This window comes from Apodemus sylvaticus, chromosome 7, assembly GCF_947179515.1.
Source record: "Apodemus sylvaticus chromosome 7, mApoSyl1.1, whole genome shotgun sequence".
Taxonomy (NCBI): Eukaryota; Metazoa; Chordata; class Mammalia; order Rodentia; family Muridae; genus Apodemus; species Apodemus sylvaticus.
In genome coordinates this window covers 5,429,953-5,447,290 of record NC_067478.1, presented here as the reverse complement: position 1 = coordinate 5,447,290, position 17,338 = coordinate 5,429,953, and the positions used below count along the sequence as shown (strand labels likewise).

Sequence of the window (17,338 nt, the reverse complement as noted above, 5' to 3'; positions counted from 1 at the left end):
AGACCATCCTGGGTCTTCCATAGGCTGACTACAGGCTTCGGAGAAGGTTTTGATGAGGGCTTCGGGGAAGTTTCCTATATTGTGTAAACTGTGCATAAATTCTCCACAGAACGAAGGTGTCGTCCTTGCTGACACCTTTACCCTTATTCATTGCCAGGTCTGAACTACAACCTGACGGCTGATGTGGCGCAGAAGGAGAAGGGCCAGCTGCCCAGAGTCTATTTTGTGTTGCTGGGGGAGACTGCCGGGCAGGTCTCAGAAAGTCTACAGCTGGCCCACATGGACGAGGTGTGTCATCACTACGTGGCCCACGTCAAGGTCAGTCTCCTCTTTTTAATCCTCCGATTCTGATCTCTACAGATGGGCTTTAGGAAGCAGCATGAGCTACTTTTGTTTCATTATGTAGCCTCTGACTTGCACGATTCTACCTCACAGTATGCATTTCTCCTTTTAAAGTTAAAAGCTGACAGCCAATTTTATTTATGTTTAATTCCATTTGGAAACACTGTTGCATTGTGGAGGGGTGCACACCTGCCCTGGTGTGTGTTTGTAGGTCAAAAAACAACATCTGTGGCATCCGTTCAATTCTCCGGCTCTGGGCGGTTTGGAGGATTGAACTGGGTTTTGGAGGATTGAACTCTGGTCATCAGGGGTGCGAGGGGAGTGCCACCCACTGAATCATTGTCCTGGTCCCCTTTACTTATTGTGCTGGCCTCAGTCTCCGAGAAGGGGTAGAGGGCAGCAGGAGAGCAGCGACAGTCTCTGACTGTGCCTCATTCTCTTGGGAGCTCTCCATCCTGTCTGAGGCTTGGCAGTCACTGGAAGGAAAGCTTCAGAAGCTGTTGTACTCTGGGTCTCCGATTGTATCATTCTGGACTCTCATCTTAGTGTTCCACTGCATGACATAATGACATAGTAACTCGGCAGTCAGAGATGCATTTGAAGACTGGGTGGGCCACACTTCTCTTGTTGATTATTTTCTATTTATTTTAAGAGTGCGTTTTATGGGGGGTTTCTCCCCTCCTCCAAATGTTTTTCTCTTCTTGAAATTATATGCTGAATATATTTTCATGTAATTCGGGGAGCCAGGCTTTGTTATAGAAGGGCCACTGTACAAGGTGGAAGTCCTGGCGGTGCTCACTGCTGCAGAATGGTCATCCACTGGCCCATAGGCAGAGCCAGGCAGCAGAGGAGGAGAGATGCACAGCAGTTGGTGCACTGCCTGTGGGTGCAGGGTTGGATCTCACAGACCCCAGTGTGGATCAGTCGCGTGAGCACTGTGTGCGAGTCTCTCCAAAATCCACATGCAACAGTCACCCTGAAAGTAGCCATTAGCCTCAGCATTGCCCAGAGCAGGGTGGCACTCCCAGCACTTGGTAGGAAAGGGCAGAGGGTCATGAGTTCAAATTCTACCCAGGCTCCTTGGAGAGTTGCAGCTTAGTCTGAGCTTCTATGGGCAGACCCTGTCTCAGAGCAAAACAAGAGATAAACACTGCACAGTGACTATAAAAACTTTGCATGGAGTCTGACGAAGGCTCTCAGGGTTATTCGTCTTTGGTTGGAAAGTAGATAATTTCCAACATTCTACTTACATAAACACCAATTTTGTTTAGTTTGACATAATATTATTAGCCGTAGACGTCTAGCAGATGGGAATCTGTAGATTGAAGTGTCTTCCTGTTGTTGCCTCTTTGGGCCCAGAGTCAGATAGTAACAGCTGCATCTAGACTGTGTGCAGAGAATTGCCTGTGTGTCTGGCCTGGGGCCCATGAGTTCACAGCCTGAGATGCTCTGAGATGGGGCTGGGCTCTGCCTTCTGACGGACTCATGTCAGGGCCTGCCCAGGCCAGCTGCCCGTGGCTCGGGCTGCTGGCCACTTATAAAGCCACCCCTGCTCTTGCTAAGCCTGCCCTGCCCCTTGAGCTTAGATTCCTTTAGTTTGTGAGTGAGGGTGTGGGCTGCTCAGGAGAGGCTCGTGTGCAAACCTCAAGATGCATCAAATGGCTATGTTTGGCACTTGCTAGGGCGTGAGGCTTCCTTGTGCTAAGTCTGTGCCACAAATCTTTCCCTTTGAGGCTCTTTGCGACTTCTTGCTTTGGCCGAAACTTTCATAGCAGATGGTTCGTACCGACTCAAAGTCACTGCAAGACAGCGCCACAGAGAACCTGCTGCCTGCCTTGGCTAAGGGCATTCGGGAACAGCAATGGTGAAGAACAGGCTGGGGCAGGGATGACACTATGGGGGTCTGAGGAAGGCTGCCCCAAGGCTGGTCTAGCCTCTTCTGTTCTAAGCACTTACCAGCTATAACAGTAGAAACATAAGACTTCCCATTGAATTTGGAATAAAGTGTTTGTTGATATGTGTGCAATGTCCCCCTTTCGTAGTGGCTTCTCTTTCCGAGGTGTCAGTCACTATAGGTCTTCGAGGCCCAGTGGTATTACATGGAAAAATAATCTAAAAATAATCAATGTTAAGTATCTTTTACCTCAGGATATTGTTGTTCCATTTTTAAATAGTTATTTCTTTGCCTAATTTATGAACTTTATCATAAGTATTATATAATGGTTGATATTATTTGCAATTCCTATAGCCATAGAATGTCTAGGAACATATCCTTGTGCATAAGGGGACTTTGGCTCACTCAAATACTGTGTGAGATGCTGTGGCGGTTACTGCTATTGATAGACCTAATGGTATTTAGAATCACCTATGCAGTGAGGCTCCAGGCACACCTGTGAGGGAATAACCTAAATTGGGCAAATTGAAGTGGGAAGTCCCACCCTAAAATTAGGCAACACCATCCTCCAAGCCAGGGCCCTGCACTCCGTAAAAAGGAGGAAATGCGCTGGGTGCTCCATCCACCCATCTCTCTGCTCCCTGACTAGATGCAGGGCGATTCCCTGCCTCAAGCTCCCACCTCCAAGATGTCCCCGCCATGGTGGACTGTACATTTAAACAGTGAGCCGAAATGAACCCCTCTTCCTCTAAGATCGCTTGCTAGGTATTTTTGTCATAGCGAGATGTAGAGTATTTGATTCTGATACTGGATACCTACTCATATTTGTTTTGAGACAGTCTTACTCTGGTCACCTGCACTGGGTTGACACTCGCATGTCTCCTGGGGTTGCCTCTAACTCAGCCCTTCTGGCTTGGCCTCCCAAGTGCCAGGATTACAGGCATGAACTGCCACCATACTTTATCTGAAAATTCACTTAGCTTGGCATCCCAGTGTTGTGTCTAGTGAGCCCCACGTGGGACTTCCAGTGACCTCCACAACGGGGCTTCTCAGTCAAAACGTAGCTGATCGGAGCAGAAACTGAGGACTGGTTAGAACGGTTTGCAGACTGAGGATGGGCCTCCTGAGTTGATATTTGGGGTTTCCAGGGAGAGCAAGCAGACCTGCTTTCGTGGATTGGTACCTTATAGTTACTGTTTGGCTGTTCTCATGCAGACAGGTGGGGCAGTGGAATATGCCAGAGAGAGACATCATTCCTCTTAAGAGTGAATAAGCCATCTTCTACAGTCACTGCCTGGACCCCAACAGGGAGCCTGGGTGAATGGTGGATTATTGAGTTAGAGGAAATGTTGATGAGCTAGCTAGCCTTCTCCGTTGTGGCACAGCTGGCCCAAGACCTCACAGCCACAGCCTGGTGGCTTACAGGGGTTGTGGGAAAACAGCTGGGGGAGGCTGTGGCTTTTGTGAGGGTTGAGATAGGGCAGCAGGAGTGGGGGAGGGGATGTGGCAGTGATTGCTTCCCAGCCTGGGGAGATAGACTGGAATCTGAGAGTAGGACTGAAGGACCGTGTCATGGTTTCTACTACACAGGCCTGGCGCTCAGCGCGGCAGACAGGTCATGGAAGATGAATGCAAACGTCCCGTCTTATCACACGCCATATGGCCAGCAGACAGGCCGGCACTGGCCGCGTGCGCGCGTTTTGTTTAGGCTATCTTTAAGCATTCTCTTTCTGTCTTTAAGCCTCCCCAGTACTCTCTTGTTTTCTTTTCTGCTTTCTCCCTTCCCCCCACCCCCTAAGTTTTCACTCCATATATGGTGATATTCTCCACTGCGGAGACTGGCTTGGACCAATACCTGCCTGCCGAGTTAGCTGTGGTACCTTGCTCTGCTCCTGAAGGGACCTCCGGGCAGGCCCCACTTTTGCTGCAAGATGCATCCTCCTCTTGAGGCAGTGTTGCAGCTGTCCCAGAGGCTTCCTTGATTGCTCCCCAGATATCCATGGACCCCACTTATCTTTCCCCTTTCCCCCAAACCAGTCTAGCTTTGGAGGTACTACTGTCCAAGTGGTCTGGAAATGTCACAGATAAAACCCAGAGCACTTCCTCTTGGCTTCTGGGCTCTCAAGCACTCAGCCTCAGTTTACCTTTTATCATCTTCTACTTGCAGGATGCAGATGCTCTGACTCAGCGTCTGTATCCTTTCTCTCCGAGCCACCCGGCTCCACGCTTTTCCACCGCGGCCCTTGGGCTCATGCTGTTGCTTTCTCTAGCCCTTCAATTATTAGGTCCAGTTCTTGTGTCTGCATCGAGTCCTGAGCCTCCTGCTTGCTCCTTGCAATCTTGCTATCCCAAGGCTCCACCCCCCTACATGTCTGCTTTCATAATTTCTCTTTAAACCAGATGACTTTTAGTGCATTTGTTCAATAAGAGGGGTCGTGCCCTTGTGTAAACCTAAAACCTATCATTGCCCAACCCAGAAGGCAACTGCAAACAACCAAACCCCTCTGAAGTCAGGACACTGTTGTAGAATTCTGGTCAGTTCCTAGTCTCCACAGGCTACCTCCCCACCCTGTGTATTGAAAAAGGGAAATTACCAGACCCAGAGAGAATTGAAAACATTAGGATGCCGTGGTGGTGTGCTCCCTGGCGCCATCAGAAGGATGAACAGGGAGTTGACCGCAGGGTAACTTTTATAGCGCCATGCCAAGTGTCATTAGCACCACATGCATCAGCCCACATGGCAGCCGTCATCATATTCTGAGTAACGTGACTTTTCCCTCCTCATCTGGTGGAGATTTGACTGTCCCTGAGGACTCAGTCTCTCCATAGGCCAGCCCCAGTCATGGTCCCATGCTCCAAGGAACCTCCCTCCTGTTCCTGCCTCCTGGACATGGTTCCCCAGCAGACTCCTGCTTTGGGATAGTAGGCTCAGAATAAATACCTAGTACCTGGAACCCTGTTGGGATGACTCACTGGGCTAGCCTGAACCTGGGACCCCAAGGAGCTTCTGTTACAGAATGGGGCTCATATCTCTGAGAAAACAGTAAATGGTGGTAGGAGAAGGTAGGCAGGAGAGCTTGGGACAGGAACAAATGTCCCATGACTACTTCTATGATAGGTGGTGTCACCCAGACCATCAGTGACTACTCCTCTTCAGGAATATGTCCCAGGGAAGTGTGTCCCGAACCTTTCGTTAGATGAAGTGTGGGGCAGGCCAGGAGCCAGGAAGTCACAGCAGCCATGCTGTGTCAACCATGGGGACGGAGGGGATCCTACCGGTGAGGCCTGCCCCTCCCCTCCCCCTGTGAGGGCCAGTGGTACCCTTCAGAAGCCCTCAGTAACCCCTGAGGCCTGGTGAGAGGCTCAGCAGGTAAAGGCACTTGCTACCAAGTCTGACAATCTGAGCCCGACCCTTGGGTCCACATGGTGAAAGCATCTAACTTCTGAGATTTGTCCTCTGACTTCAGTGCTTTAGCCTTGGCATGTACATGCAGTGTTTACATGTATCATGTGCACCCTACCCACACAAATGTAAAAGGAAAAAAACTTTTGTTGAAACAATGGAACCATTGCTCTGACCAAGAGCCTATCACAGTGACTGATGCTAAAAGCAGATGGAGGAAAAGCCCCCAAGAACAGGACTCCAAGTGCTTTGGCCATTCCGGGCGGGGGGGGGGGGGGGTCAGGGCTCTCGTTGAAATGGCTCTAATATGTTTCATGGATGGCCTTGCAAGAGGACTTCAATCAAGTTTCCGTGGTCCCTACTTGTAGGAACAGGTGCCCCTCCTGACCTGGCAGGGTCTGGCACTGGTCAGTGCTGTCCTGGGCTGAGATCACACCTTGGGCTCTGGGTCTGCTCCCATTCTCATCCCATAAAGCACCTGTGAGCCCTCAGCTCAGTCACATGCTGTGAGTCTGCAGAACAGCCATGGAGTGATGGTTCTCAGGTTTGGAAGCACTCACACACACACACACACACACATACACAGAGGCACACACATGCACACATTCATGTGCACATATTCACATATACACACTTAAATACACTCATGCTCACACACTCTACACATACACACATACACACATACATACACACTCTCATACACACACAGACATGCACACATTCATATACATACATTCACATACACTCACACTCACATACACATTCACACAACTCACACACTCACACTCAACCACTCTACACACATAGGCACACAATACATATTCACATATTCACATACACTCACTCAGTACTCTCACACTCACAGATGCAAATACACACAGACTTATACATACTCATTTACACACACATACACACACATGCACACGCATACACACACATGCACACATTTATATACACACACACATACGCTCACACATACACACTCACACACTCTATACACACAGGCACACACATACACACTCACATACTCTCACACTCACAAAGCACTCTCATTCATGCACCTGCACAGACTTATACATACACTCACATACACACACAGTTACACGCAGAGTCACACACACTCACAAATTTGTTAAGCAAATAGTCAAGGAACAGACATTGAGTTGTAGTGAAGAACTCTTCCCTGAGAAATAAGAGAAAAGAAACAGGCAAAGGTTTCTTCCTTTTCTGGAATAATAATAGCTCAAAGCCAGTCATCTTAAAGCTGTATGACTTGGCAGATTCGAAACATAGGGGCAATAGATAAACATAGTTAAGTTTTTGAAAATAATTCTAAGAAGCATAGAAGGAAAAAATGTCTCTCAGCCCCTTCCACCCCTACAGCAACTGTTTTCAGTTTGTTAGGATGTCCGGAAGACACTTGTTAATATATTTAGAAAGCTTTCACCTCCGTGCCCACAATGTGTCCCTTCCATTAAATATGTCCCCAAGATTCCAGGTAGAGAAGGGACCCGTGACACTTGTCTTGCTGACACGGCTGCTCTTGCCAGTTCCCAGGGTTCTGGTTTGCTTTCTGCACTCCTAACAAAATACTGACCGAAAGCAACTCGGGAAGGAAAGTGCTTTCGTGGCTTATGTGGCTTACAGGGCTTACAGGGTTCAGTCCATCACTGAGGGAAGTCCGGGGAGGAACCCAGAGGCGGGAACTGAAGCAGAAACCACCGAGGGTTGCTGTCCATTGGCTTGCTTCCCGAGGCTTGCTCAACTGGTTTTCTTAGACAGCCCTGGCCTACCTGCCCAAGGCCGGCTCCGCCCACAGTGGGCTGGGCCCTCTCACATCAATCATTAGTCAGGGAACCGCCCCACAGACACACCCACAGGCCAGTCCACGGAGTCTGAGGGGATCCTCAGATTCTCCTTCTCTGCCTGTGTTGAGGTCTGAGTCTATAGATAAAACTGTGACAAACCGCACTATTTGAGTTTGTTTTATTTCGCTCAATACACTCTGCTGACACCCTCTCCCATCCCGATTTATTCGTTTTTAAAAATTTTTAATTTTTGTTTGTTTTTCTTTCTTTGTTCTATTTTTGTTCTTGCTTTTGTTTTGAGTCAACGTCTCAGGTAGCCCAGGATGTCTTCTAACCCATTATTATCTGAGAAGTGCCTTGAACTCTGATCTTACGGCCCCCACCTCTCAAGAGCTGAAATCAGTGATGCTTGTGTCGTAATGCCTAGCTATTTCCTATAATTTTGGCAAACATTTCTTCTCTTGGAAGAAATCGAAATCTGGCAGTCAGCCAGGTTGCTCTACGAGGCTCTTTGGAACGTAGTGCAGTGTGTTTGGGGGAAACATGAGGTCTGACAACACAGAAGTTAGCATCAAGCCTTTGTTAGTTAACCTCCCTCTGGAAAAGGTTCTTAGGGGAAAAAAATTTACACACCATTCTGGATGGCAGTCACAGGAGACGCCAACACAAACTGGGCGTGTAGGATATGCCACTCACTGCCCATTACAACTTGTGAAGTATTTGGTGCCATTATCTTCATAACAGTGGCTAGGAAGTAAGGCATGGGGGAAGTGAGGGCCTGCCCAGAACTTCTGGCTGGCACCTAGGACTGGAACCCAGAGAGTCTCCCTTCGAGCCCTCATACAGTAGCGCCGCTTGTACAGATGGCTGATTCGAACTGAAGGTCTCTTTCCCTGCTCCTCTCCTGTGGAAGGAAGCAGAGAGAAAGTTGCCCATAGCTGTAGAACTAGGAAGAGGCTTCCCCACCGAGTTCCAGGAGCATCTCCTCTGAGCATGTGACATCAGAAGCAGTGGCTTGGGGTGCCCTGACCTCTAGAGCAATGGTAGATGTCTACTGTTTATCAGCAGGCTATTGGATGTGGAGAGCTAATGTGATTCCTCTGCTTGGTTTCCTGATGGAATATTTCACCATGGTTGATTTTGAGCAGTTGGATGACATCACTAATGCTGGTTTGGAAGACATGTGTAACAGCACATTATTATATAGTGGATCCGATACTTCTTAGTACCTTTAGGAACGTGAACCATGATAAAACACAGCAACGTGATTAGGGTGACTTCTGAGCATTGGGACCTTCACCTTAATGTGAAGTTTAAGTCACAAGTCTATTCCATTTGACTCTTACTAACGTATGTACATGTTGAGCCCTGACCTGCAGAGCTCTTGGAAATGTAACAGTGGGGTCTTGCAAACTGGCTGCTTCCAGCTCGCTCCACTGACTGTGTGTGTTAGTAAGCGAGACTGAGTCACGCTTTACATGCAGCTGCTTATCAAAGTCATTTGCCCTTGTTTTATTTGGCTGTGGCAATAGACAGGAATGTGAATCGAAGGGTCCATGTACCCGGCACACCACAGCTATGTTTGAGTGCCGGCTTTACAGACCATCTGTATTTTGGCTGAGTTTATTAGACTGTATCAGAATCATTTTTAAATATTTCATTGAAACACCTTACTCCTCATCCTGTGTGTGGGGAGGGGGGTGAAGGGCTGTCCTGCAGCCCTCTGTGTGCTAAGGAAGCATAAATGGCTGAGCATTGAGGGGTGGGAGAGGGAACTGGTAACAGGTAACCTCTTCTGCTCAGACCTTGGAGAGCTCCTCAGCTTGCATTTGACCCAGTCCGGACAGCGTGCAGTGCCAGGGCTGTTCTCTGAGTCTTGGTTCTGGCCCTTTGGTCTTCTTGCCAGGTGACTTTATCAAGTAAGACCTCAGGGCTGGTCCTGCCGTTCTCACCATTCACTGTCACTGAGAACAATGTATCAAGGTAGCAGACATTGTGCCACATTCTTTCCAGTCTCTGTACCTGCCTGAGACATCCTTTCTTCTCTGGCTTTTGAAGTGAGCTCACGTGCCTCAGGGGCAACAAACCATGGAATTGCCCTTTGCCGAGTAGCTGTCTTCCCCCCCCCCCCAGCCTCTAAAGGTTGCCTTGCCAACCTCATCCTCACAGGTTCCGGGTTTGGAACAAGCCCTGTCTCTATCTCTATCCTCCCAGGGAGAGCTTTGGTGACTGAGACTTTGTCCAGCTCCAGGTGGACTTCCATGCTTAGCCTTCCGCGATGGTTGTTAGGAGTGTTCTAAGGAAGCTTCACTGCTTGGAATAAGAGGACCCACATCTTGAGGGCTTAAACAGGTTGATGTCAAATAAAATTCTAACAATGTAAATTCAGAGTTTTTATGTCTGTCTAAATGGTCAAAGAAAATTGGTTACTTTTAGTAGTTTATTAAAATTGAGTCCTCTTTTTTTAAAAAAAAGATTTACTTTTATTTTATGTGAATGACTGTTTTGCCTGCATAAACTATGTGCACCATGTGCCTGTGATACCTGCAGAGGCCAGAAGAGGGTGCTGGGTCCTCAGGAGCTGGAGTTGTGAGCCACTGTGTGGGTGCTAGGAACTGAACTCAGGTCCTCTGCAAGACTCAGCCAGTCCTCAGCCAGTGCTCTTAACTGCTGAGTCATCTCCCCAGCATGGCCATATCTTTTTTCTCTCTGACTTTGGGGAAGGTGATTCAGACCCTTTAACAAAGGAATCATTTTCTCAGGAAGCATTTGATTCGTCTGAGGTAATATGAGCAGGGGGTTTAAAAATAGCCATGGAAACACAGGGTTATAATTAATTTCTTTGAGAAAGAGCTATGGGCATGTTCTTCATTTTCACTCCTCCTCTCCCCCTCTCTCCTTCCCCCTCTCCTCCTCCCCTTTCCATGAGCACACATACACACACATGCATATTACATAAATATTTTTATTTTGAAACATGACAGTTGCGTGAGGATGAGCTCAGAGTCGTGGTAAGTGCCTCACCAAGGCATCTGCCTGCTAACCTTTGTCCTACCTGGTTCTGCCTCTGTTCCTACTTCAGACCTCTCTAGGAAAAGTTGCAGATAGACTACTGCCTTCTCCCTATAGATATCACACACAATTCCCCAAAACCATATATTCTTTCCAGTAGCCATGCTACATACTGAAATCAGAAGATGAAATGCACATTACCGTTAGCTCAAACTTCTCCAGCTGTCCATACATCTTCTGATGGGGGAAGATAATCCCAGGGCCTATGTCCCATGAGTTGTCATGCCCTCTTGGAATGATTCTTTGCCTTTGATATTCTCTGTCATGACAGTTTGGAAGAGGACAGGTCAACTCTTTGATAGAAGGTCCCCCTGTTTGGATCTCTCTGTCAGTTAGATTCGGGGTATTTGTATATTGTGGCAATATCAAAAACAATTGTGTCTTATGTCTCTAGATACATACACACCTGGTATCATGGAAGAATATATTTTCACTCTGAATTCAGTGTGGCTTTCCAAACTTGGGTTTCTATTGCTCAGGAGAGGGCTGTCAGCATTTGATGGGGGTGATTGCCTATCTCTGCTGCCTGGACCAGAGGCATGTATTCCAGGTCCTAGAAAGGTGATAAATTGATTCCTAAGAAGGAATTTCAGTGCCTGGTGTCTGTTCTCACTGCAATCTGAGAGTTAAACATGATATCTTTGAATTTCATAGAATCATGAGCTAGTAATTCTACGCAGCTGGCATGGATCAAGACCAGGCTACAGGAGTGTTAGCACATCGAGGTGAATTGTCTGTCTTCTAGGCAAAGAGACGCTGCTGATGGTGCTTCTGTGGTTGGAGAATGTTACTTGATTGACAGTGCTCAGGAAATGAGCATTCTGGGCCTACTATGTGCTGGGCTAGTGGCTTCAGCTTCATTCATAACTGAAAAGGGTTCTGGCTATTGAGGCTTCCATCTCAGTGGAGGGACAGACATGACACAGTAAAGGTAATGGGAGTTCTGGGGGAATCAGGGCGAATGCAGATCAAGGGTGCAAAGGTCAAGTGTCCTCACTAATGAGATTTGAGCCAACACTTGTAGGACCTTTGGGAGTCCGGGAGCCCTTCCTGGAGGCACTGCTATGATGGGGCCTGGTTGTATGGATATTTGAGGCAGAGGCCAGGAGCAAAGCGAGAGGGGGGGTCCAGAGTGCAGGCTGTGGCTGGGAGTGCATGGAGACTCAGTCACAGGAAGCACTGTGCCTGTGTCCTAAGCGACAGGGGACCAATGGGAGGGAATGAGCAGGGTGGTGACACGGTGACACGGTTTAGCACCCATCCTTGAAGGAGAGTCCAGCTGCTGGGTTGAAGTGGATGATGGGAAGCAGACGGAAACAGGCCTGGTGAGCAGACTGTGAGGATGGGCTATAGGGAGAGATGGTGGCTGTGCCTGGGGTGACAGCAGCTAGGATGGTGAGATGGGGCCAGATCCAGAAGAGACTTTGAGAATGGAGTCTGCGACATTTCCCACTGGTTCAGTAGCCATCAAAGGTAGGGATGGAGTTGTCACTCCATTCGTAAACGAGGCTCCACATCTCTGTTCCAGGTAGAAAGGTTGCTGTGAGGGAGAGGAGGAAGGGGTAGGGGAAGAAAGGGTGGGAGGGGAGGGAGGGGAGGGAGGGGAGGGAGGGGAGGGGGAGGGGAGGGGGAGAAGTGGGGGGGGTTGCCATGTGCTGGCTGCCCTCTCTCCCTGTGTAATTTATTATTTCCTTCCTACACTTTTCTTTGTTCCGCACCCTCTGTGTGCAGGTGAGACTTATTTTAAGCGTAAGATCTGCAGTTTTCTTTCTGAGCAAGACTGGGTTTGAAAGGCCCCGAAGTTCACTGAGATTAGGAACAGAGTAAAAGGCTGGAGAAAGGCCAGGCACCAAGGGCAGAGCTGCAGCCAGCTGATGCTTAGAGTGCCCAGCCCCCACACTCCCCAGGTTGCTGCTGGGTTCCAGCTACACTGCATGCTTTCCTTGTATGGAGAAGAGGGGTGGTCAAAGGGCCCTGGCAGTCTAACCTGAGACCCCTTAAAGAGTCACCAGTGACTTCAAGTTCCATGGCACCTTAAAAAGGCAGTTGTGAAATGCCAGTTTTGGCTGCATGTCTTATAAGTTCTACCAGCTTTACGGCCCAAAGAACTCATCATGAAGATGGAAATACCCAGTCTGCTGGCCACTGGCAACTTACAACTACTGAGTTCCAAAATATGGTGTGACTCGGGCACTGAATTTTTGTCCTTATGTAATTATAATTCATTTAAATTGTATGATGGTGCGACTCATGGTGTGTGTGCATGTGTGTATGCACACCTGGGTCAAAGATAACTTGTAGAAATCTATTGTCCCCTAAAAATGGGGGCTCCAGGGACTGAACTCAAGTTATCAAGGTTGACAGCAAATGCCCTTAGCTCCTGCTCCAGCGTATCAGGCCCCGGCTCTTGTGTGGGACTGTACAGGAGGGAAGTGTGGCTGTCCCAGAAGGCAAGATGGACACTGGATCAACAGCTCAGTCTCGGCCACAGCCGCACGCAGGGTGTCAGGAGCCTCAGTGACATAAATCAGGCCTCAGGGCGAAGTGGAGAGAAGCAAGCATGCCCGGTCAGCTCGACTGAGAGCAAGTGGGGTGTGGTGAGGTGTTGAAAGCCAGCGATCCCAGGGACACAGGCAGACTAAAGTCGTGGGATCTTTTCAGATGATCTGACTCAAAAAACAAATCAGCTAACAAAGAGGGAGTATTTCAAGGCTCACCCACAGCACGAGACCCGCTGTGGAATTGCCTGTGATATCTCGTGCGCCCCCTTCCAGATGCTCACGCCCAGGGCGGCTGGGAATGTGTTCTGACTCAGCATCTGTGAACTGCAGGTTATTCCTGCTTGGGGTGGCGGGCGCTGGCCGGGCTTGGTCTCCCACCAACCACGTGGTCTGTGCAGGTCGTACATCCTCCTGGCAATATTAGCATCCTCTGCCCAGAAAGGAAGACTCACCACAGTTCTGAGTTCCTAGAAGAGTCTGGAAAACCCTGGCCCTCGGCCCTTTGCACCGCCCCACCCATCCCCCACTCTGCCTGCTTTCATATTTGGGATGCATGGAGACTGATCCCATTGCTACTCTGAGCATTTTTCTTTCTTTAATGATTGGAAACAGATGGTGAGAAACAAAAGACAAGTGTAGGAAGGAAATAATGAGTTGCACGGGGACGGGGCAGCGCACGGCCTCACAGCTCTGTCACAGGGACAGGGCAGCGCACGGCCTCACAGCTCTGTCACAGGGACGGGGCAGTGTACGGGATGGGGCAGTGCACGGCAACACAGCTCTGTCACAGGGACCGGGCAGCGCATGGTCTCACAGCTCTCTCACAGGGACAGAGGCAGCGCATGGCCTCACAGCTCTGTCACAGGGACGGGCGCAGTACATGGCAACACCGCTCTCTCACAGGGATGGGCGCAGCGCACAGCAACACAGCTCTGTCACAGCAACTTCTCTACCTGGAATATGGACCTGGAAGGGAGCCTCCCTGAACTTTCAAGGCCCTTCAAATAGTAATGTGTCCATGCAGTCCCTGGAGGCCTTGTTGCAGGCAGATCCCAGCACAAGAGAGCTGATGCAAACCATAAGCTCCCTGACGAGATGGGTGCCCTAGCACAGACCAACAGAAGAGATGGGTGCCCAGAGTTAGGAGTGACCAAAAAAAAAAAAAAAAAGACAAACAAACAAACAAAAAACCCAAAAAGCCACCACCAACAACAACAGCAGATGGTTGACTTCAGTGTCACACAAATGAGGCTTAGGAGGCACAGGCACTGCTCCCATTATCCTGGTAGCAAGGGAGCACCTGGCAGATCCCTGGTGGCAGGAGAGAAGCAAGTGTGGAGGTGGTGTGGAACCTCCTTGCAGCAGGTATAAGAGCTTACCAGTGGGAGTGCTCTCCACAAGTAGGAGTTCTCCTCACAGGTGAGAGTGCTCCCCCACAGGTGGGAGTGCTCCCCACAGGTAGGAGTTCTCCCCACAGGTGGGAGTACTCTCCACAGGTGAGAGTGCACTCCCACAGGTGGTAGTGCTCCCCACAGGTAGGAGTTCTTCCCACATGTGAGAGTGCTCCCCACATGTAGGAGTGCTCCCTTACAGGTCAACACTTTTCAGTCACAGGAGCCCTTCTCACAGGTAGCACAAGGCCTCCCCAGTCTATGAGAGCTCTTTACCCACAGAGTTTGGAGTCCCTCACCTGCACAGTGTCACGGAGCATATTTCTAGTCAGCAAGTAGACTGCATCTTGCTGGCATGTGTCAACCAAGGGGGTGCCACTTACAGGAGGGATGTGTGTGCTGTGGACTGTGACTTATTCGAAGTCAGTTCTTCTTGCCTGAAGGACAGTCTTGCCAGTAGGCAATGTTTAACATTAGCAGAGAATTCGGAGGACAGCTGTTGGAAACGCCCTTGTCCTTCCCGGGGCCTGGGGAGCACTGTGACACTCAGTCTCAGGACACAGAATGCTGTGGTGGGTTTCCCTTCTCGTTCCCTCGGCTCTGCCTCAGGGTCAATGTGTGCTCTCCTCCTGCCTGAGGAGCAGAAGGCGGTCCTTTCCTCCTTGGAAGGTGACAGGTTTGGAGTGATTTGTTTTGAAGATAGGGGTTTTCTGTTTGTGGGGTACACGTGATAGAAGGCAGAAGGCTTACCACAGAGAACCAGGGATGCCCCCATGCAGAATAAACCCATCTCTTCCAAGAAAACTCTCTCTAGAGCAGTGGTTCTCAACCTTCCTAATGCTGTGACCCTTTAATACAGTTCTTCCTGCTATGGTGACCTCCCCAACCAAACAATTACCTTCGTCGCTGCTTCTTAACTGTAATTTTCTACCATTATGAATTCTAATGTAAATATTTTTGTAGATACAGGTTTGCCCAAGGCATCATTTGCCCGCTACCTGATGGTCATGCACACCATGTGGTCCTCCCTCTACCTGATGATTATGCACACAGTGTGATCCTCCCTAATGGTCATTCACACAGTGTGGTCCTCCCTCTACCTGATGGTCATGCACACAGTGTGATCCTTCCTGATGGTCATGCACACAGTGTGGTCCTCCCTCTACCTGATGGTCATGCACACAGTGTGGTCCTCCCTGATAGTCGTTCACACAGTGTGGTCCTCCCTCTACCTTATGGTCATGCACACAGTGTGGTCCTCCCTCTGCCTGATGGACATGCACACAGTGTGGTCCTCCCTCTACTTGATGGTCATTTATACAGTGTGGTCCTCCCTGATGGTCATGCACACAGTGTGATCCTCCCTCTACCTGATGGTCATTCATACAGTGTGGTCCTCCCTGATGGTCATGCACACAGTGTGATCCTCCCTCTACTTGATGGTCATTTATACAGTGTGGTCCTCCCTGATGGTCATTCATACAGTGTGGTCCTCCCTGATGGTCATGTAAACAGTGTGGTCCTCCCTTTACTACTTGTCTGAGGAAGAGTGTGCCCTGCCCTGTGGTTTGTCTCTGTGTGAGTCTGTGTTTCCCATGTCAGCTGGAGGTACAGCTGAACGAGGTGTCTGTCCCATGTCACCTGTGCTCTGGGCTCCAAGGAAAGCACAGGGTTCTGGGTACTGGAGGGTCTGTCCTCCTTTTGAATCTGTCTTGTCTATGACTACAATCATTTTAAGTGTGTGTGTGTGTGTGTGTGTGTGTGTGTGTGTGTATTTAAACTAACTGTTTAACCCTCGCTGAGGCACTGGCAGTCTAGCTGGTGCACATGGCCACTGCCCCCAGACTGCTCTGACTGAAGCTTTCCTTTGCCTGCATTTGTGTGCTCCATCTCCTTCAGGGCAGGGGAGTTCTGCCCTTTGACAAGGGACACGCCCTCCACATGTTGGCCTTTTTTTCTTTTTTGTTTTTTTACATAAAATAAATATATTTAAAAGAAAATACACAGATATTGCTGTTTGAAATTAGCATTTTTCTGAGACTATTATTACCAATATAGAGAATTATTTCATTTCAAATTTTAACACTCTTAATTTGTATCAGTTTTCTGTCCTATCAGATAGACAGCTAATGGTTTAAAAATACAAAATAATTCCACTTCATGTTTTGATGAAACCAAAATAGTTTCATTTCTTCTTCCATCATTTTCTTAATAAAAGGGGTAATTTTAAGCTTTTGGTCAAAGCTTGAACTTCTCAGGCAGGTCATAATGGCAGTGGGCAGACTCTGAGAAAACCTGGAGTCCCTGTACTTTGAGAGAATTAACATTCTACCATCACAGTATTGGGCAGAGGAACAGCTTTGTCAGTTGTTAACCATGCCATCCGTACTGTCAATGCAGACCTAGGGAATAACCTTTTGTAGAGCAAGGTCCAAAGTTAATGTTCTCTAAGTTCAACCTTAGTCTTTTACCTATTTAACAAGAAAGTATTGTATAAGTCAGACACTAAGCCAAATGCAGGAGACCCAAAGGAAGCACAAAGACCAGTATTCCAGGGTCTTGATCTAGTGGAAGGAGCTGGCACACCACGCTGTGTGCTACAGTGGAAGGCAACATGAAACTTTAAGCAATGAAAAATAGTTTTCAGGTCTCGTTAACTTGTTTTGACAAACTGGACTGTAGGAACCCAGGTCTGTTTAAGTGGCATGTGATAATGTATATACTTCGAAGGTAGGAAATTTTCCTCTTATAATAAACTTCTGTAACCCTGACAATAATTTGGTGGCTGAGACAATATGAACACAACCATTTTGGGGTTCAGAGAATGTGGAAATGATTCCCAGATAACACCACTCACTGGTTATAAATCTAGGACAGGCAATGCTCCCTGGCCAGCTGCCCGCCTCCTGGGACCCGTGTGGATGAAG

At 48.7% G+C, this 17,338-nt stretch overlaps 1 protein-coding gene across 2 annotated transcripts in view; it reads left to right on the top strand.

The window, feature by feature from the left end:
* Itga9 (integrin subunit alpha 9) overlaps positions 1 to 17,338 on the top strand; it is a 292,483-nt gene that overhangs the window by 85,888 nt on the left and 189,257 nt on the right. For both annotated transcript variants that reach the window (XM_052187013.1, XM_052187014.1), the window contains exon 15: positions 158 to 318. In XM_052187013.1, the coding sequence (XP_052042973.1) occupies positions 158 to 318 (161 nt within the window). The remainder of the gene's footprint in view (positions 1 to 157; positions 319 to 17,338) is intronic.